General features: G+C 36.2%; 1 protein-coding gene across 3 annotated transcripts in view; it reads right to left on the reverse strand.

Moving 5' to 3' along the window:
* The window catches only part of AHI1 (Abelson helper integration site 1), a 76,411-nt gene extending 54,954 nt beyond the window's left edge, over positions 1 to 21,457 (reverse strand). For 2 of the 3 annotated variants that reach the window (XR_014493596.1, XM_083371859.1), the window contains exons 1-14: positions 21,389 to 21,457; positions 19,979 to 20,044; positions 19,087 to 19,208; positions 16,529 to 17,124; positions 15,475 to 15,632; positions 14,178 to 14,397; positions 12,818 to 13,010; positions 12,017 to 12,112; positions 9,866 to 10,051; positions 7,811 to 7,966; positions 6,410 to 6,542; positions 4,171 to 4,294; positions 2,735 to 2,964; positions 1,924 to 2,027 (exon numbers count right to left, since the gene is read on the reverse strand). Coding sequence is in view for 2 of the 3 variants with exons in the window: in XM_083371859.1 (XP_083227985.1) it covers positions 1,924 to 2,027; positions 2,735 to 2,964; positions 4,171 to 4,294; positions 6,410 to 6,542; positions 7,811 to 7,966; positions 9,866 to 10,051; positions 12,017 to 12,112; positions 12,818 to 13,010; positions 14,178 to 14,397; positions 15,475 to 15,632; positions 16,529 to 17,124; positions 19,087 to 19,208; positions 19,979 to 19,988 (2,328 nt within the window). In the remaining variant the exon portion in view is untranslated. Of the gene's footprint in view, positions 1 to 1,923; positions 2,028 to 2,734; positions 2,965 to 4,170; positions 4,295 to 6,409; positions 6,543 to 7,810; positions 7,967 to 9,865; positions 10,052 to 12,016; positions 12,113 to 12,817; positions 13,011 to 14,177; positions 14,398 to 15,474; positions 15,633 to 16,528; positions 17,125 to 19,086; positions 19,209 to 19,978; positions 20,045 to 21,050; positions 21,073 to 21,388 lie in introns of those variants that run through there. The other variant, XM_083371860.1, reaches the window with a different exon arrangement.
* Between the last annotated feature and the right edge of the window lie 454 nt (positions 21,458 to 21,911).

Genomic DNA, 21,911 nt, shown 5'->3' on the forward strand with positions numbered 1-21,911 from the left:
AATAATAATACAAATAAAAACAAAATATCTGCCTATCCCAAGTCCTCAGTAGGTGGATAAAAATGCTATACACTGATAGTGTTACCTAATTGAGTATTGAAACATCTGCAATAAAATAACCAAGTTCAGAGCTCACCAAGGACCTCACAATTCAACCCTGAGTTACAAATATTTTCTTGTATTGGTATCAGTCTAAACACATGGCCGACTGTACAACCAACCGTAATATATTAATATATGCTGCCTGATTCCCAGTGACTCTATAGAATAGCGATACTATATAGAATGAAAAAAGGCAACCCAGACAACACATTGTTCACTAAGCCCTAAAGATTGTTATTGTAAAAAATTAATAAAATATATTTTTTTAAAAAGAATGAAAAAAGACAATAGAATGTCAGTCTTGTTAGGCAAGACCAAGCGGCCAAGGAATCCACTGTCTTATTAGAAGTCTTTGAAACACCCATAAGCAAGATGTGAATGAAAAAATTATCTCCTGCTACTGTTTCACAGAGATTGGCATTTAGAGTTACACAACTTCTGATCCATGTATTAGTAGAGTTGTGATTACAATTAGGCATTAATAATGTTTACCTCATGGCTGTCTATTAATTGTTAAACTGTTGCTACTGAAGTTTTTAAAAAATGCATTCTCAATCCTATTTTAGTATCTGAAAACTGCCTAGAATTCATAGGTTTAGAGGTAACTGCATAAATTAGATTCTTGCACAATTATTGACAGACAGCATTTAAAAGCAATTAATAAACGGCCATTACTATCTTGCAGTGGCCAATACCACACACATAATTTGTGCAAAGAAATATATAAACCTTGCTGGTAATTTGAGACCAGTCAAATTACCAACATGGCTATTGTCTAATGAGGAGAGGAAAGGGGACCTGTGTAAATTATTTTGAATTGCTGAATGGAATATAGTTTGTGTTGTAATAAATATTTCATACACCTTAGCAAAATGAATGAAAAGGAGTCGAGTACTTAAGTATGCCAGTGGTTACAAATGGATTTAAGGTTCTGTCACTGTCACTGACACATTGTTCTTCTGTAAATAGGTATACTTCAGGGGTAGGCAACCTTGGCTCTTTTATGACTCGTGGACTTCAACTCCCAGAATTCCTGAGCCAGCATGGCTCAGCATGGAAACCTCTTACTTTCCCCTCAGCGTGGCTGGCTCAGGAATTCTGGGAGTTGAAGTCCACGAGTCACAAAAGAGCCAAGGTTGCCTACCTCTGGTATAGTTATAATACATGAGCCAGTTTTTGTCTAATAGTTAAGATGTTGGGGTATGAGGAGGGAAAACTGACTTCTAATCCAGCTGTTGACACAGAAGTTTGCCAGATAATGGAGCCACTTTCTCTCAGCCCTAGGAAGAAGACAGTGGCAAAGCATTTTTGAAAACATTGCTAAGAAAATGAACATGTTGCCCATGTAGGTACCAGGAATGATTGTTATCATCATCATTATCATCAGGGCAGCAAGTAACCCCCACTACTGTAGTTTTATAAAACAATTCAAGGTTTTTAAAAAAGACTTTGTTATTCCCAAATCATCATAGTTTACTCCTTTTTATCAGTGCTCAAATGCAAATTCAATTATCAACTGAATAGTAGTAATGTGAAGAAAGCATGGAGTAGAAAAAGAAATTATTGGACATGTATATGAGATAAAAAATAAGTACAGCTAAAGCTTCTAGAATATGTATGTATATCAGAGTATTAATGATATCAACTTATTCAGAAATATTTTTATTAAATATTATACAGCAGCTAGTATTAACAGAAGCAAATCATGTTGAATTTAGTCAGAAATCTAATTCTGAAACTTTAAAACATACATCGCACAACCTTATCAAAAATACATTATGTACACAAGATTTTAAAACTTGCTGATTTCTTTCTGTATACCTTATCAATGCCCCAGTGTTGAATTGCTGACTGAGAATTTTCTTTAACAAAAGTATTCCAGATAATTATTAACCCTGTGCCATCTCCAGAAAACATGTGAAATCCTAGAAGACAATTAGTTTGCTTAACATGATAAAAGAATTCTGACATTCATATTATTCATATAATTATACTGCATAATGGCTTATGCAAAGTGTATCTAGTCAAGTATCTTTCATCATCACCTACTTTTCCATTTTGCTAATTTGTTTCAGAAATTGTGGGGCCCCAAACTGCGTTTGGATGTTACACAACCACACCCTAAAATGGAATTATTACCAATAGCAGGGAGGACATTATTCCTTTGTCAATGAAACGTAAGGTTACATGAAGTATTTTATCTGCTTAAAATGACAATACCAGCTCCTATCATAAAATATAAAATATATATTTTTATCCACTCTGCAGAGTGTGTACATTCATTGCTTATCTGGTACCTGAATTTGAAGATAGTATATTTCCTGTACAAATCCCCCACACAATTTAGCCCTTATAATTCATCAGGTTTTGGCAAATGGCATAGACACCTAGTAGATTTGGATGGATATCATAATCTTTCCTTTATTTTGTTAGTTTTTCATATAAAAATCCTTTTTTTATATATTAGAGATTTTTTTTAATAGAAGTCCCCAGGTATTCTGGTATCTATTACTAACTTCTCAGCCTCCTTAAAAGAATAACAATAGTATATAATAAAATCAGAGTAATTACAAAGATGAAATGAGATAGGTACTATATGCAGCATTTTTAGTGTGAAACATCTGCAACTTACCTTCAGCATCAAAACACAATGCATTGATAAAACTTTTGTGGCCATCAAATTCTTGCAAAAGCTGCCCATTAATTTCCTTTACTTTTGCATTCCAGACTCTAATCACAGAATCATAACATCCAGTTACAACAAAGTACTCAGCTACTGGGTGGAATTTTGCAGCATAGACAAATGAAGGATGTGGGAAAATTTTGGTGGCTGATGTAGCCTGGGCTTCAATTTTCCACATTCTAAATAGAAGCAACATTTAGAAAAGTTGGTCTCATTTTTTGTACTAGATAATTCAATACACCAGTGGTTTTCAACCTTCTCTTCACCATTAAATACCTTTAAATACCTTTTGTGGCCATGAATGATGGCCACAGACCCCCAAGACTTAACTCAAGATTTAAATCATAACATTTCTTTAAGCCTTTGTGGACCCCCGGGGTCCACGGATCACAGGTTGAAAACCACTGCAATACACCACTTCAGTACCAAATTGTGTGATCATATATATTTCAAAAAACGATCTGTAAAAAGTTTGAGTCCACTTACAAATATATAACCTGGATAACTTCTGAATAACCAAAAAGACTTGACTCATTAGCCAAATTTCTATAATGACTCATTCAATTAATTTCTCTATTAAATCAAAACCACCTAATTCCTCACAATGTTTTTGACTTAATCATTTAACCACTTCAGCTTGTTTAGTACAAATGTTTTGAAGCAACATTTTTTTTAAAAAAATCTGGTTCTGTGAAAAAAAACCAAATAGAAAAAATGAATATACATTTTATTAATGGGGCAGAGATATGAAACAAGAGATTGAATGTGAAATATGAAAAAATAAAACCTATAAGGAATGGTTATTTATTTATTTTTTAGTTTGTTCAATTTCTACAGCCATCCAGCTCTGACGTTATATGTGCACACATAACTGTGTACAAGATGTGAAAAAAAGAACAAAAGGAACAATCCTGGTCTTTAATGTAAGTTTGTTCTACGTTCAGCAGCAAAGGGTGGCTTTGAAATTTCTATATCGATTTTTTTGACAAAGTATGTTTTGAGTTCTGTTCAAAACAGGGTTTTATAGAATCTGTCAGAAAAGAGTTTTACATTTGGAACATTCTGCATATCATTTTTATTCATTTACTTGATATGAATGTAACTACTTGTCCTCGTCTCTTTTGGAGAGTGCCTTTTGCAAGCACATGTATAAGGGGATGGATACAGGTGGTCATACTCAGGTTTGAAGCACATACTATTTACTGGAGACTTGGTTTAGCTGAACTGGGCAACCTAAGATTGATAAACTGGTATTTTGTTGCAGTTTTAATTTTTTCCCCATCTCCTCTTCTGATGGGTGTATAACTATCTTAAATTTGGGGCCATTTTCATTTCAGTTATACTGCATGCCTCAATTTTAGCAGGACAAAGTTGGTTATACTGACCTTGCAGTACCATCTGAGGAAGCAGTAAGAAGATGCTGATTATCCTTTGACCAACAAAGATCATACACAATGTTCAGATGCCCATAGAACTCCATTAGGTAGCACCCTGAAGGAATCTCATACACTAATAGGAGCACAATAGAATCTTTTAAGGATCTAGAGATACATAGCATAAAGGAAACACATGAAGCAAGTAAACAAAATTCAAATGTGAAGAGGATTCTTTACATAAAGCATTATGATTGTTAGATAGTATGGTAATGAAGACTTTATTTTTACCAATATTAAACCAATAATCACAGGTTAGAGTGGCTAACAACTTTCTTATTTTTGGGAATGCAGGCAACATTATTCTTTTTCATCATACATTTGAGGGTTAAAATATTTTGCTGGTGATTTCTGTGTAGTTTAATGTGATGTTATGTTTCTTAATCTCAGTTTATTGAGCTGGGGGCAATATACTGACTCTGTAAACCGCTTAGAGAAGGCTGTAAAGCACTGTGAAGCAGTATATAAGTCTAAGTGCTACTGCTATTGGTTTATGGTTATGACTGTGTTATTATTATAGAGGGACGTGGTGGCTCAGTGGGTTAGGACGCTGAGCTTGTTGATTGGGAGGTTGGCAGTTTGGCGGGTCGAATCCCGAGTGCCGCGTAGCAGAGTGAGCGCCTGTTACTCGTCCCAGCTTCTGCCAACCTAGCAGTTCGAAAGCACGTAAAAATGCAAGTAGAAAAATAGGGACCATTATGGTGGGAAGGTAACAGCGTTCCATTAAACGGAGATGAGCACCGGCCCCTAGAGTTGGAAACGACTAGCATGCATGTGCAGGGGAACCTTTACCTTTACCTGTGTTATTATGTTTTAAAACATGCAGGCCACCCATACTCTGCACAAGATGGGGTATACATGTTGTAATAATTATATAAGTAAAAGGAACTAATTTCATAAAATTGGTATTTATAACAATAATCACAACAAAGTAATCTATTTTCCTAAAGAAATTCCACAGCTTCTGTGATCATTCAGCTCTAACCGCACCTAAGTTTAAATAAACATTCAAGTATCTGTTTACTACCATCTAGTGGCTGGAAACTATAATACCAAATATTTAAAGTACAGATCTTAGTACACAGCATCATAAACCTATCTAGACCAACAAAAAAGAAAACAGCATTTTACTTTTTTGTTGTTCCCTAGTTATATAGTGCTTATTGTTCACCATTCATTTCCTTCTTATAAAACCTCCAAGCTTTCTTTTATATTACTTTCCATATTTAAATAATCTCACTTTCAATCATGCAAATTCACAATACAGCTTGTTTAGATTGTGGAATCCAGCCATTTTTGTAACCCTTTATTTAAAGTTTACCAGGAAGTATCAATTTAGCCAACTGTGACTTACACACATTCAAAAAAGCCATTATTAAGCAAACCATGGCTTAGTGAAAAAATGCATAATTAGTTGAAAAGTGAGTATTTTCATCTGAATATAGCATTATGTTTCTGGAAGGGATGAGGACTATTTAACTACTAACGTCTTGCTAATTTAACTCCTTTGCGGTCATTAAATAGCACAAGAAAACTATTATCAAGTATCCAATAAGCAAAACCAAAGTAACAGTGTCAGGTTAGTTAAGAAAAAGTGTATGCAGACAAAAAAAATGGAACATAGCTTGCCATATTTTAGCCTCCATCCCCACTATTCCAGCCTCCATTTGTAGTGAAGCACTGGAGACCCAGTGAGAAACTTGGAAAATTGGTCTTGAAAAGTTAGACTGAAAAAGTTCCAATGGTACAAGATTGGGGGATAAACATCAGGTTTTAGCCATTAAGTTAATTATAAATCCATTAATTTGATGTTCTAAATAATTTAATGTTTTATCATTCAGAGGATACATGAGCCTCATTTTGATAGATTGCAATATTAAGATTATGTGATATCTGAATTACTAATAATGGTATATGAATACTGTAAAGTTTTAGGACATGGGGAAGGGAAAGTGGAAAGATTTACTGATACCACTTGAATTACTCTGAGAGAATACCACTGAAATTAAAAAAAATCTGTCATGCTAGGAGAAAAGATTAAAAAATACCCTTTAGCGTTCGGTTATATCTTAAATTTGAGTAATCAATCAACCATCAAGGATTAAAAAGAAGAAAAATTCCCTTCCAAACAGTTCACTGTATACATAGATGGCGTGTTAAAATAAAAATAGGCCTTGAAACTCTCACTTACAAACAACAGGATAACCATCTCTTCCTGCGCAACCTGCTGCTAAGGTTCGTCCATCTTCAGAGAAACGAATACAGAAACATCCCATGTCTCCTGCTTTCAAGGAAAAAAGGTACTTGTTTGGCAATCGACACACCTGTAGATCCAAAGTGAAACATTATTTGTAAGCTTGCTTAAATACAATATGATTTTCAATGTGTGTTTGTATGTGTGTGTGTATATATAGATACATACATACATACATACATACATACATTTGCAGTATGTATGCACTGTATGTGTGTATACAGTATGTATGCATATTAGTATACGTATGTGTGTGTGTATGGAAAAATTTCATATTCATATAACAAATTGTTTATGACACAGACTTCGGAGGAACAGAGGCTATGCCATCATGATTTGTTTACTTAAACTAGGGTCACGTAAGGGGTAGGCAAAAAAGGTAATGAAAAGTTGCAGGCAATGAAATTAAGATATATAAAAAAGTCAGGAACACACCTAATATTTCTATGGAGATTCTCAGTCATCCAGGTCATGGTTGTCCCAAAGGAGCTTTTTCAAGAGGTGACTGAGAAAACACCTTTGGGACATCTCAGATTTGGCACTTAATCTCGAAAGCAGTGCTTCTCTCCCACTTCCCTCTGCTCTAGTGAATTTTTCTTATGAGAGACCAAATTATTTATCACACTACATGTATTTTAATTTACAAAGAAAAAGCTATTGGATCATCTTAACTTAGAATATGTTTTTGAATGGGATCCAGTCTCATTTATTTTTACTTACACTGCCTTTCTCTATAAATGTTGCTTCCAGAAAATTGTATCCAGATCTGGAGTACATTAGAGTTTGGGAAACAATAGTTCTTTTTCCTCAGAAAAAAGGTCAGTCATTTATCAGCACATCAACTTTGGCCCTGAACTAACACATTTTTAAATTTGGGATCACTGACATGCCAGTATGAATCTTGCAATAACTACATTTTACAATAGCATTTTATCTTTTATTTTTCTCTGCAACAAAAGGAGGAAAATGTACATAGGCTTAAAGCTTTTCTTTCAATTTCCAAGCAGAATTCTGGGGATGAAATAGCAGTTCAGCACGTCCAAAGAAACAAAAAGATTAAAACTACTCAAACTATCACGAGTGTTCTAAGTAGCAGTCTACTTTCGTAAATTTACTAAGTTAATTTTCTCCACTTCTCAATAATACAGGTATTTTATTTTTCTGCAAAAAAAGTCTGCATAAACAGCACTAGACATTTCTGAAACAAAAGCTGGAAAAGAAATTTTAAGTCCCTCCTGTTTTTACAAAGTTCATTAAGGTAAGATTGTAACAATAGTTTGATTTTTTTTAAAAGGCTCATATCAAAGTGTATAAAAATCATCTGAAAATGTTTTTTACCTGTCCAGGAAGTTTTGACCACTTAAATGGTTCTTCCTTTTTCACTTGAGTTCCAGAATTCAGTATTGTTTTGGATGCATCATTTTGTAGATCCAAGAATGATGTGCTAGGATATTCTTGCTGAATAGCCATCATAGATCGCAAAGAAGGGTTTACCTAGAAAAAAATATATGAAAACAATTTGATTTTAATACAAATTTTATAGAAATATGCATATAGTAATGTAAAACAAAATACATAAAATTTCAGTACATGAAAAATATCAAGAAAATGTAACGGACTATTTAAAGCAACAGAGGGCACATTGTAATATTCCTATTAAAAGTAATTTCATTTAAGTAGATCAAACTGCAAGCTCATCCAGGGTTAGTTAACACGTGCATATATCACTTGATTTCTACACCCTTAAAATATCATATTAAGTATGTGATTATGTTCATTTGCAAACGCCTTTCATCAGATTACTACAGGCAGCCCTTGACTTACAAGTTTCATTTAGCAACCGTTTAAAATTACAACGGTGCTGAAAAAAGTGATTTATGACCATTTTTCAGTTACCACCATTGCAGCATGCCCAGGGTCACATGATCCAAATTCAGAAGCTTGGCAACTGACTCATGTTTACGACTTTGCTGTGTCCCAAGGTCACGCAATCCCCTTTTGCGACCTTCTGACAAACAAAGTCAACAGGGAAGCCAGATTCACTTAACAACCGTGTTACTAACTTAACAACTGCAGTGATTCACTTAACCACTGTAGCAAGGAAGGTCGTAAAACAGGGGAAAACTCACTTAAAGAAATGTCTCACTTGTGAACTCTTAAGCTTCCTCCTTCCGTTATATATTCAAGACGGACAGTATTTAATATTTATTTGTTATGTATATGTAGGGGTGTGGGTCTATAATATGTGTATATAGTATGGTTAAGTGTGCGTCATGTATGTGTTTCACTTTGAGAGCGGGCAACTAAATTTCATTTTTGATGTGCGCCGTTGTGCCCACAGTAAAAAAAAAATGACAATAAAGGTTATCTTATCGTAACAGAAATTTGGGGCTCAATTGTAGTCCTAAGTCAAGGACTGCCTGTATTCATCAGTGATACAGATTTTATTCATTAACACATACAAGCTGCTACGTGATGTCATGGAGTCGCTGACTGAACCAATTTATATAACTAGCATGACATGTCAAAAGCATAGTAAATTCTGAAACCGGCAAGCTCATGGATTGAGGTCGGATTGTGCTGCAGTAATAACTGTTTCTATGGAAGCGTAAGACACCTTTCTAGGCAGGAAAAAGTGATAGAGTGAATACCCAACAAGACAAATCACTAAGGATAATCTCTCTGAGCACTGTAAGATAAGAGAAAGGCTGCTTTCTAAGCCTACAGCCTTTAAATCACTAGCTACATCCAGCTACGTGATAGCAATAAGATTATACTGTTAATCAACTTCACTAAAGCAAAATCTGACCAATATGGTCTCAGCTTTAGCTGTCTTCTTTAAAAAAAAATGTAGTGCAACGGTTCACTTAGAGACCATTCGAACTTACAACAGCACTGAAAAAAGTGACTTATGACCATTTTTCACACTTATGGCTGTTGCAAGCGTGCCCATGGTCATGTGATTTACATTTGGATGATAGATAACTGACTCACATTTATGACAGTTGCAGTGTCCCAGGGTCACGCAATCCCCTTTGTTCCAGCCTTCTGACAAGCAAAGTCAATGGGGAAACCAGATTCACTTAACTACCTCGTTACTAATTTAACATCTTCAGTGATTCACTTAACAAATGTGGCAAGAAAAGCCATAAAATGGGGCAAAAGTCACTTAACAAATTTCTCACTTAGCAACATAAATTGTGGTTGTAACTTGAGGACTACCTATATGAATGAATACATACACACACACATATACATATAAGAGACACTTCAGAATTTAACACAAGTGAAAATATTTTTCTTTGTGGCTAGTAATAAAAAGGCCAGGAAGGAAAAAAGCAAGACGTTATTTTGTCATGGTCACATATTTTAAAGACACCTAAGTTAACGTACATGATCGGGAAGTTTAATGCCTTTTACAGTCACATACAATGTTGAAGGATAATTGTTTCTAGGACACTTTGCCCACCAGTCATAAACTTCCACAACATGCAGTTGTGACCTGGTCCTTCGAGGAGGCGAGTACAACTGAAGACGTACTTTTCCACCAATGTTCAGAACTCCATTCGCACCAACAAGCTGAAAATGACAAAACAATTAAGATGGGTAAAAAACATACATTACACTGAGGTATTTTATTGATGAAAGGACAAATAGCAGTACTCTAAAACCACACCCAACAAATGTGGTGTTGCAGCTAAGATACTAAACTAGGACTGGGAAGACCTAGAATCAACCCACCCTAACCATGAAAACTCATGAGGTGGTATTAAGGCTTCGCTCTTTCAAAGCAATCTACCTCAGGGATCTTCAAACTTGGCCCTTTTATGACTTGTGGACTTCAACTCCCAGAATTCCTCAGCCAGCTTTGAGGAATTCTGGGAGTTGAAGTCCACAAGTCATAAAAGGGCCAAGTTTGAAGACCCCTGATCTACCTCATAGGATAATTGTGAGGATGAAATAACACACACACACACACAAGCTCTTTTGTGCTTCTAGGTATTAATAAATTGAAGCAATAACAATTAACAGTAGTTTAACAATTGAAGTAACAATGAACCACAGGTTTCCTATCAGAGAAGACAATCCACATATTGACATAAACAGGTCGCCTGATTAGTTACCGTTATGTCCTCTGTTTATATGAATTTAAATGACAATCATCTCAGTGCAATAAATGTTTATCTTCTGCCAGCTAGGGGAGTATACACACTTTTTGCCCACTTACTTCAGAATCTGGATCACTGTTTAAGTAACTTAATCAAAAAGGTCCAAGAATATTTTGTAGTCCTATATATAGTACACCATAAAAAGCTTTTGCCTTTGGGTTAACAGTCTAAAAAACTTTTGCAAAATGAAAAAAGCCTAGAGACAGGCAAGTAAAATTTAAAAAGAACCTTTAGGTATCAATGCTTAAAATTAAACATTAAGAACAAACTAGTTGATTCTGAACCAGATCCAATTGTTTCTACCAGAACCAATGGAATGCCAGCGTCTCCTATCCTTTTGCTACGGTCTGATAAAATGAATCCTGCCGGGCTAGGCGAAAGTTATTTCTACCATACAATTCTTAATTTTTATTCTGAAGGGATGCAAGGAGTGAAGCTCATATTACAATTTCCACACTGTAGGTTTAACCGTAACAACCGAATCAAAAGAGATAGGGGAAAAAAACATTTTGCAAAAACCATCATGCAATGAAAATTTACTCTATTTCAGCAATTAAGAATGGCAGCTGTGAAAAGGCAATTATGCCCAACTCCCAATGATACTGGGCAAATCAAAACAATCCAATAAATCACAATAGCAATCAATAAAAGAAGAAAAGTGGTAAGCGCGATAGATGAAGTGATAGATGAAGTGAGGATTCCCACATTTTTCACCCAACACCCAGATGAAGAGGCAAGTTTTTGATGCTCTTTCGATCAGCTGGGGGCACAGTGGCCCTCCACAGCTGCAACATGATCCCAGGAAAAACCTGTTTGGTTTAAAGAATGGAAGAGAAGTGCTACATGCCACAATTCCACACAATCAGGTCAAAATCTACTGCACAACATACAGTGGATGAAGTGATTGCAAAAATATTGCTGTCACATTAATTGGGGCTCACAATGACATCACACAGCCAAGACACAGTTGACAATACTTTCTGATTAGTCTGGTGATTTTGCAACTTGTGTTGCTGTCATCACTACTGACTCAGAAACAAACTGGTTTTGTGTTTCATTAAATAGTGCCAGAATAAATCCAGGAAAACAAGCATAAATGGGCACCAGGTTATTTCATCAGAAATCCAGACAGAAATAATTGCGAAGACGCTCCATCCAACTTTTCAATAATAGGGCTGGACAGATATATGATCTGCTATATTTTGCAAACTGAAATTGAAATGTGAACGTTGAAATATACGTTGACTAATCCTCTGTCTATATACAAAGTTTATTCTTTGACTCTACGCAAAGCAATTTTTTGTTTATCTTTGCGCAGACTTGTTTAATGCTTCAGTACAATGTTTCCATTAAAATAAAATAAAAAAATAAAAACCTTTAGAAATGCCCAACAGATTTTCCGAAAGCCGCTTTCCTGAGCTTGAATATCAAAATTGGCCTTTGCATCGTTCATGCTCAAAAAATCAAGGATCTGGAAGTAGAAGACACGTTTTATTCAGTTTACATTTCTGTAATTACAGTCATAGAAAATACCAGTTAATTTTACTGGATTTTTCTTAAACCTTTTGTATATATTAGTTTCTATGAAGACGACTTCTTGTGGCAAATATAATAAACAGCTGAGATATACAGAGAACAGCAATCTAAAGCCTTGCTGTATTTGATGAATTTCAATCTCACTCAGGATGCCATAAAAACAGTGGATGTGACATTCACCAAAAGAAAATGCTTTTAAAGGCGTACATGCAAACTAGATGTAGACTATTGTTATGGATCAAAGAAACTTCCCAGATGACACTCCTTTACTTTTGCTTTGATTCTAAATGTGCCTCCTTCCCTAGCAGCCAAGTATTCAGTAAAGCAGTAAAACAGCTAATTGGGTTATTAGGAGACCTGAAAGTGAAATATTGTACTCTCTGATGTTTCAAACTGGCCTAAGCACAACTTTAAATTTCACAAACTGCCCAAAGTTTTTTAAATGAAAATGTTCTTATGCAATTAGACTGTCTGGTCTGCTTCCACCACCAAAAGTGCATCATTCCTAGACAATCCAGTACTGAAATTGTGCATTTTACCCCTAAGAGTAAAATACAGATACAGTAAAATACAAATAGAGAAAGTATTTGCCAGAAGGAACAGAAGATAAAATGGAAATGACCAATGAGTCATTCTGTACCTCAAAGAACAGAATCACTTTGGGGCTCCCTTCAACATCTTGGAGAAAATAGTTAAAACGTTCATTGAATAGTATTTGCTCCTCCCATTCTGGTAGTGTTGATTTAAACTTTCTGAAATCGTAAGGCTGGGTCATAATAGGAAGAATATGCCCCACTTTCTCTTGTTCATAGAAGGATGAAACTTGTCGACTGCTACATAAAAACAATACATTCAACTGAGTCGTGTCTTGTTTTTATTATAATTGTCTACAGTAAGTAGCTTTAATTTAATAGAAAAAGTGTTCAATATCCAACTATCAACTGGCTTAAACGACCCACTTCAAGACATAATGAGATTTGTTTGTCTTTGGGTTGTCCTTGGATTCTTCCTTTGGATTGGTTCATATATTGGGCTAAACCAAAAACAAACAAATAACACTGAATATCAGCTTTATGAGCAAATCAAAATACAGTGAACTTATTCAGATTATTCTAAGCAAAGACCAAACCACAATGAAATACAAAAAAGTGAATTAACGTGAGTTTGGTACAGATCAAATGTTACAGAACATCACAGAAGGATAACCTTAGAGGGGAAAAATTGGAAGAAGCTTGAATATCTTCATTTATTTGTTATCAGTTAAAACCAATTCTTACAGAGGGTTAAAACATTGTAGGCATACTGCAATGGAAAGTGCTTCATATCAAGTAGGCTAAAATTGTCAAAAGTTCAATGGAGCCTGTTCGCTGTAGAGTGTGCGTAAGATAGTAGCAAATATTACAGATTAGGGAATAACTAATTTCTTTATTTTCCTCTTTTTAAATACTGCAGATTAGATATAATATTGACTCCAGCTATGGTGCATTCTTGACCTTATCAAAACTCTTAATATGATCTTTCTGGAAAATCCCAAAATTATTATCTTGGAGAGAATCTGTGCATATTTTATAAGCTGTTCTATTTGAAATGAATGTTCATTAATTTATTGTTATCTGGCTACCCAACAAACATACAAACAGTATTTGCATTAAATTCAACTGGCAATGAGAATTATTATTTGAATTACAAAAGAATGATAAATTCTTAAAATATCTCAATTTGCAATCCAAAATCCAAATACTGGCACCATCTAAAACTGCTACAGCATAGGAACCTCAAATAAATGAGAATTATTGTGGTGCAAAAATAATTAAGGAATATTAAATAAGATACATTTTTATTTGACACATTTTTGTTTCAGGACATTGAATGAACCTCATTTAATTGGGTTATTTACATCTATGTGGATCTACAAAAACCATAAGTTTATCTAAGCTTCTTATCTACAAATTAATTAACACCAAGAATAAAAAAAATCTTCAGTAAGTCAGTAAAATTACCTATTCTCTTTCTTCACATATAAACCAGTTTTCTCATCCATCACGTGAACCTTAACCATTGGATGGGATACCATAAAATCAGTTTTAAGTCGATCAGTTCGATGGATATAAACCCCTAAAACAAGGTTATCATCAAAATCAGGTTTTGATTCTTGTGAAAGATTCCCAGCAGTCATGTGTAAGGTATTTTCTTTCATGTTTTCAGTATCTTCTTCTAGAGCTAGGAGAAAGAAAAAATAGCCTTTAGTAAAAATTGAGAACGACTGTTAACTTTATTGCTGCAATTACCAGTAAACCTACAATTTAAAAATTTGTCTTGAATTTCCAGTCAACTTATTTATTGAGTCAGACATGATTTCCATGCATAACAGCTGCTCTGAATGATTCGACAGCATGAACACTTTAACATAGAAAGTATTTCTGCCTAGGAACTGTCAGAAATCTTAGTGACTTCATGAAGATACCAGGACAGGCAGGAATAAAACTGGCAGCCCCGACTAGACATGACTAGGTACATTTAGGTTTTAAATTGTAAAGTGGTTGCCTTAAGTTGCTCAAAGCTTAAAACACCCTCTAAAACCCCACAATAAGGAGTTAAATAAAGTTCTGTGCCACCTATCTCACACTTCGAGGCAACTCTAGCTTTTTATTATTTATTTATTTTTTCTACCTTATTTTTGCAAATAACTCAAGACAGCGAACATATCCAACATACTTTCCGCCTACTAATTTCCCCACAATAACCCTGTGAGGTGAACTGGGCTGAGAGTGAGTCAATGGCTCAAGATCACCCTGCTAGCTAAGATGGGACTTGAACTCATTATCTCCGGTTTTCTAGACTGATGCCTTAACCCAGACAAGTCAAACTCACAACGGCACGTGACGTTGCGTGATGTATCAGAACTTTTTCCCCACTGCCGGCAATGAGGTGGGCGCGGTGTCCTCATGATGCGTCTGGCCTGCGGGCGGGCAGTTTCATACCCCTGCCTTAACCACTAGGCCAAACTGGCTCCATCATGTCTAATATTATTAAAACAGCTCTACCAGCACCACTATTTACAAACACAACTCAAGAGTGGGCACTTATAACATCCTGGCCCAATGCTTGTGAAAATAGCCAGATCTTCTCAAATACATTATCTCAATCTTGCTAATACAAAACCAGTGGATTACTGTTCTGATCTTTATGCCACAAAGATGGGGCAATTTGGGCAACATATACACACTACAGGCCTCTTAACTGAGAATTACTTCGGTTAGAAAACATTTAAAGGATTCTACTTCTAGTCATACAAACCTTTTGGGGATTTTCTTTTTGCTTTTTTGCCTTTAGTGTCCTGCTCTATTAAGAGGTCACCTTCTTTAAATTTGGATACAAATGGCTTTTCCAAAGATCTCTTTTTCTTGGTATTTTCTTCCTCTGGCTTATGTTGTAATTCAGAGAGGGACATTGCACTGAATGAAAGAAGTCATGTGGTTAACAAGGGTATCTAGGATTTGAAATATACTCCCAGATTTAATAATTACATTTTGTAATGCAGGCAAACAACATACACATTCAAACTGGCTTGAATGGATTTAACTGAGACATCTCACCCACAGTTTGTTTGGGAAACATTTACTAAAAATCTCATCCTATCAAGCTGGATCTAGGGTCGGATAAGTGGAGAATCATGGTGAAGGACAAACTGAGAGATGGCATGGCTAAACGTCTAAGCAACGTGACAAGGAAGGTATGATTTCATTCTTTGTTGCTACAGGTAGTCGTCAACTTATGATCAGTTGCTTAATAATAGTTCAAAATTACAACAGACTTCCCAAAAGGTACTTAAAACCCTAAAGGTCTAATGGCCGCCTCTCCCTAAAGTCACATGACTGCATCTGAGGAGCTTGGCAACAGGCCTGCATTTATGGCTGTTTGCAGTGTCACATGGCCATGTAACCACAATTTACATTTTGCCAAAAATTACTTCCAGTTTTCAGCAAAAACATTCTATAGCAAACAGTGACTGCCACATTCGCTTAATGACCATCACAAGAAAGGTCAAAAAGCAGGTCTGTCACGTGGGTGACTTACCTTACAACTGTCATGACTTAGGAGCGTAATGGGCAGGCTCCCTGTATCTCTTATCCAATCCAATTCCAACTACCTATTCTGTCATTTCCTCTTTACAAACCACGGTATAGTTTTGCAAGGAAACAAAAGTGGTTCGCTCAATGTCTCTCCCCGCTCCAATAGGACAGTCATTATATTTTCTTTACAAAACCATATGGAATTATTTCTGATGTCAACAATAATGCAACCCAAACAGCTGTCACAAATCTTCCATCCATACACATTTATCACTTACCTAGTTTGAGATTCAGAGGAAACCAGTACTTCTTTTTTCTTTTTCTTCTTTTTTCTCACTTCACTGTTCAACATTGTTTCATGGCTTTGAGCGCTGGGAATGAATTCAGACATCTGTTCTTTAAGTTTCTTTTTTATTTTTTTCTTAATTGCACTTGCTTCTTCCTCAGCCACTTGCTGTTCATAGGCTTGAATTAACTGTTCTTCCTCATCTAATCCAGATCTGTCTCGTAGTCCACTCAAGGCACCTTTCATGTGGCTGTCCCCTTCCCAATGAAACGCATCTGCCTGCAATACGCTCTCTGTTTTTTTCTTCGTAAAAACTTGAATCTGTTTTTCAGAACTATCTAACTTGGTTTCAGATACCTTTTCTTCCTCATTAAGTTCTTTCTGTAGGGCTGCCTTTTTCTTCTTCTTAAGCCCAACTTGCATGCTTTCCCCTCCGCTAACAACATTGTTTGTTTTTTCTTCAATTGATGCTTCATCTCTCAACGTACGTTTTGGGATCCGTGGACTACTTTCCTCGAGGTTGTATGTTTTGCTTATAATTGGCTCATTTTCACTTCCTTTGGTCAGATGATTTTTTAATGTCTCCAGCTGTAATCAAAACATTGGGAACTCATTTATCTGCATGCTATTATGCAATTATTATAAAAAAGTACTATATTTTATTAATATTTCACTTTTAAGTGTTTGAAGGGGAACAATTAAAATTTACTTGCACTTCAACAAGAGTCAACCAACAGATGGAATTCATATAGAACATGAAAAGATTATAGATTTTAGCAAGTTTTTTAATGTAACTCTCATAAGAAGAATCCCCTGCAAAATTGCTCTGTCAGCATGCCATGCTGAAAAACATATATTCAAGTATAATGAAAAGAACATGCTACATTTATACTTAAACATAAATATTACTTGTGGAAAAGGTATAATTTACTGACCATGGACCTAGTAACTGAAATAATATTTAACCAAAAAAGCTTATAATAATCAAGATAGTTTAAACATTTGATTTTCAAACTTTTTAAAAGGGATATATCCACACAGCAATCTGGTAATCTGAAATTACAACACACGGAGTTATATACACTTCTTTTATATTAGATATATTTTGTCGAAAGACTGAGCAACCAAATTCAATTTCAAAAGATCATAACTTTTGGAAATAATTAAAACTTATCTATAAATATGTACATTATTTGAATTCTGTAAAATTCTGATTTATTTTGTCTAAACTAGTTTTCTATTCCTTTCCTAATCACCTTCTGATATTTTCTGTATCAGCTATAACCTTCATTTCTTAACCTTGCTAATTCCTTTATTTTTCTCTCAAAAGAAATCTTGACATTCTCTTCTTAAGGCCACTGGAGACTGGTTTTGTATAATTATTCTATGGAATTCACGTATACTTATTCCAAGACCTCACTTTATTTAGATAATAAAAAACATGTTTCATTTAGAATTATTATTATTAGTGGTAACTGTTCAGGAAAATCCTGGACCTTTAGTGCCTGCATTGTTTATTTAGAATACTTTCATTCAATTCTATATTAGACCAAATTTCAGGACAATGTCCAGCATAAATATGCACAAAGTTTCTCAAATCTGTACAAAAAAAGCACAGTGGAAAAATAATAAAATACCGAATCAGGATTGCAATACACATTTTTGAGAGACAATGTAATGAAAGGATTATAAAGAAAAGAGGACTAAAATCAGTATCTGCTGGAAAATATATTCTGAAAGTTTCCTAAACTTATTTTGCCAGCAAAAAAATAAAAATAAATCAAATCCTCTTTGAATTTATCTATCTGCAATCCCTAAAAATGCACATTTTTAAGGATATTTTTGATCATGAGCATGCCAAGTCAGACAAGGAAATAAATTAAGGAATATGCAAAACATACCATTCTGAGGTCAAACTTTAAGAAGAATTTTGCTGAATTTCTCCATACAGAGTTGGCCATTCCAGAGATTACAATAATTTCCCTGGATTAAAAGCCACACACCCCTTGGCTTTTCTTCCTATTCCATTCTGCTGCCCTCATCCTGTACCCTACCATGTGCGGAGATCCTTAACCTTCAGAGCATATGTTCAGGATACAAAAATCATAATCGTAGATGAAGGGATATTAACAAAGATTGCATATTGTGTTCATTTAGTCTGAAAATGTCTCTTTGAAACATAACTTCTCCCCACCAGGCAACTTTTCCTGGAGGCCAACCATGACTTTCAAATGTAGCCCACTTGTGGTGCAAGGAAAAGGATAAAACAGAATCATGGCTTCCCTCTTTAATAGCCCTACAGAAACAATAGCTTTAAATCTCAAAGTATATTTTCAAGTTATAATTGTTTTTTTACTCTAAAATGGAGCAAATAATACAAAGTGAAGGTATGAATCTATAAAGCTTCATCAATCCACGTCTTTCAAAATGTATTGACACTGCAAAGACCAATCAAAACTCCCTGACACTATTTATGAAAGTAGATTTGGAAAGATTATGCTTTACTTTTTTGAAGCAACAAACATTTATTCTTAAGTATACCCAACTCACCACAATATTCTCTGGGATGCTTATCTGTTTCTTTTTAATTTTATTTTTATCAATTAGACCAGCATGATTCTTGAATATTTCTTCAAAACGAACCTTCGTTTTTGCCTTGGCTTCACTCTCAACTGGGAAGTTTAAAATACAATTTGAGAACTTGGTTTATTAGATAAGACAGACTATCACATTTCCAAATAATATATAAAAGAAACTTAGAATGAACAATTCCCTGCATAGAATTGTAAAAAACAAAGAAATATAGCAGGCCTTATTGCAAAAAGGAACAGATAATTAATAGATGGCTTCAGAGTATCTGAATATATAAATGTCACATATGTCTTATGGGCCACCCTTAACACCTTTATATTATGGGTATCCAAACTTTTGGCTCGCCTGGGCTGCATTCAGAGAAGAATTGAGTTGGGCCACATATAAAATATATAATATAGTAGATATATATAAATCACATACAGTAATAATCTTAAAAGTTTACGATCTTGTGGGGCCGCATTACTAGCTTTCCAGGGCTGCATGCAGTCCATAAGCCATGGGTTGGACATGTCTGCTTTACTCATACATTAACTGTATAAAATTCTAGGCAGTTCACAATATCAGTAAAATGTAGAAATATAAAAAATAAACAATAAAGAATTACAGCAATAACAGAAATATGTAAGAACAGCATGAGAATTACACATTGAAAGATCTCTTTAATAAGAAAATTATTTGCCAATATCCACAATGTTTAGTAAGGAAGTCAGAAAAGTCTGCACCAGAAATAATATTCTTTAAAGCAAGAAAACTTAAATAGTTTTGTTTTGGATTGGTGTTTTTTTTTAAAAAAAACCACAATTGTTATAGATTGTACAAAATATATCAAAACATTAAAAGTTTGCACCTGCTGGCATTTTCACATCTCTCAAATATGAAACTGTTATAGTTTTGTTTGTCCAAGTTCTTCATTCTGCATATAAAAACAGAATATATGTTGCCATTAATGAAAAGAACAGTTGTGTCCAATCACAATAAACAAAACAATACCAAAAGGTTTTGTAAGGTTATTCACTATAAAGTCAATGGTTATTAGACTAAGACAGGAAGACCCAGTTTCAAGTTCATCTTCAGCCTAGCTCTCTCTTGGCTATTAATTATCTCACAACCCAACACTCTCAGAATTGTGGAGGGTATAAAATTGGAGGCAGGAATACCGTACTTTGTATGTAGTCTGAAAACGTCTGAAGTAGAAATCTGTTGAAGCTGCTTCGTGTACTACTTTATTTCACCAGTTCACAAAAACTCACCAACCTGATTTCCAAAAAACAAGGTATAAAAATATACCCGTCAATGCATAACCCATTCAATACAACGCCTACTGCAAGATCAAAACGTTAAAACGTTATCTGGTCAACCTGAGGTCCTAGGATTGTTTTGAGATTTCCCTCAAGCAATACGGGACGAGGGTGCGATGGCTGGGTCCTTCCAAGGCATCTGACCTCTCCAGATGTTACTAAACTCCTAATTTCAAGAAGCCGGAGGTCTGCCGACACTGGATGCGGCGGCTCAGTAACCCCTGGAAGGCCACGTGTTTCCCACATTCGGATTACAGCCTGGCGTCAAAGGGTTCTGCGCCTGGGGCTGTGCACGCGTAAGCCCTAACAACCACCAACCGGCATCATCACAAAGCTGCAACCAACTCGGTTGAACATTCGGTGAAATCCCCACTTCGTCGGCTTTCTGCCCTCCTGAAAGGCTTCTGCACCCTACGAACCCGGTTCACACGCGTTTTCAGATTCGGGACCAGCCCTCCGCGGGGACCCGACCACGCCGGGATCAAGCCAGGCAGAAAGCAGATCTGGGCCCAATTACCCACCCACCCATCCTCCCGACAGCGATCCCGCTCTGCCAGGCTTTTGCAGGCTGGGCAAAGCGGGATGGGGAAGGGTCACTTTTGATTTACAGTCCTGGCTTACGGACGAAGCGGCCGGGATCACTGATGTCGGGTTGTGTAAGGCAGTGTTTCCCAACCTTAGGAACTTGAAGATGCGTGGACTTCAACTCCCAGAATTCCCCAGCCAGCTATGCTGGCTGGGGAATTCTGGGAGTTGAAGTCCACGCATCTTCAAGTTCCTAAGGTTGGGAAACGCTGGTGTAAGGAAGGAAACAAAATGCCTCCCCCAGCGCAGGCGCCGGGCTCTTTAAGCGCAGCCCCCTCGCCCTCCTCAGCTGGAAGGGTAGGAGAAAGGAACACGGCCCCTGGCAAAGCCCAAGCCCGCACCCGCAAAACGGCAACCCCATCCTGGATACCTACCGCCGGAGGCGCGGCGGAGGCCGGGCGAGGGGAACCAAGCGACCCCGCAGCGAAAGCAGGAGGAGCCCGAGGCCGGGAGGGGGGAGGAGCGGCGCGTCGCACCCACGTGACCCCCAGGCAAAGCTTGGCTGGCGGAGGCCAAACTGCCTGCCAAGAGAATCTGAGCTCTCCAAGCTTCTTCTTGTACTGGTCGGCGACCTCCTCCTCTTCTCGCCAAAATATTGCAGAGAACACAATATCACCACAATCGAATGTTTTTTTCTAAAGCACCTGACAGCATTGCTTCGGGGTTAGGGAAAGAAGCTGGGTGAGTTGGCATAGAAGGAGCGAGGGTTTAAGGGCAGGGTTCTTCAAACCTGGCCCTTTTATGACTTGTGGACTTCAACTCCCAGAATTCCTCAGCCAGCGTGCCTGGCTGAGGATTTCTGGGAGTTGAAGTCCACAAGTCATAAAAGGGCCAAGTTTGAAGACCCCTGGTTTAGGGTTTCTCGACCTCTGCCATTTCAAGATAGAATGATGGACT

This window comes from Vipera ursinii (assembly GCF_947247035.1).
Source record: "Vipera ursinii genome assembly, chromosome: 1".
Classification (NCBI taxonomy): Eukaryota; Metazoa; Chordata; class Lepidosauria; order Squamata; family Viperidae; genus Vipera; species Vipera ursinii.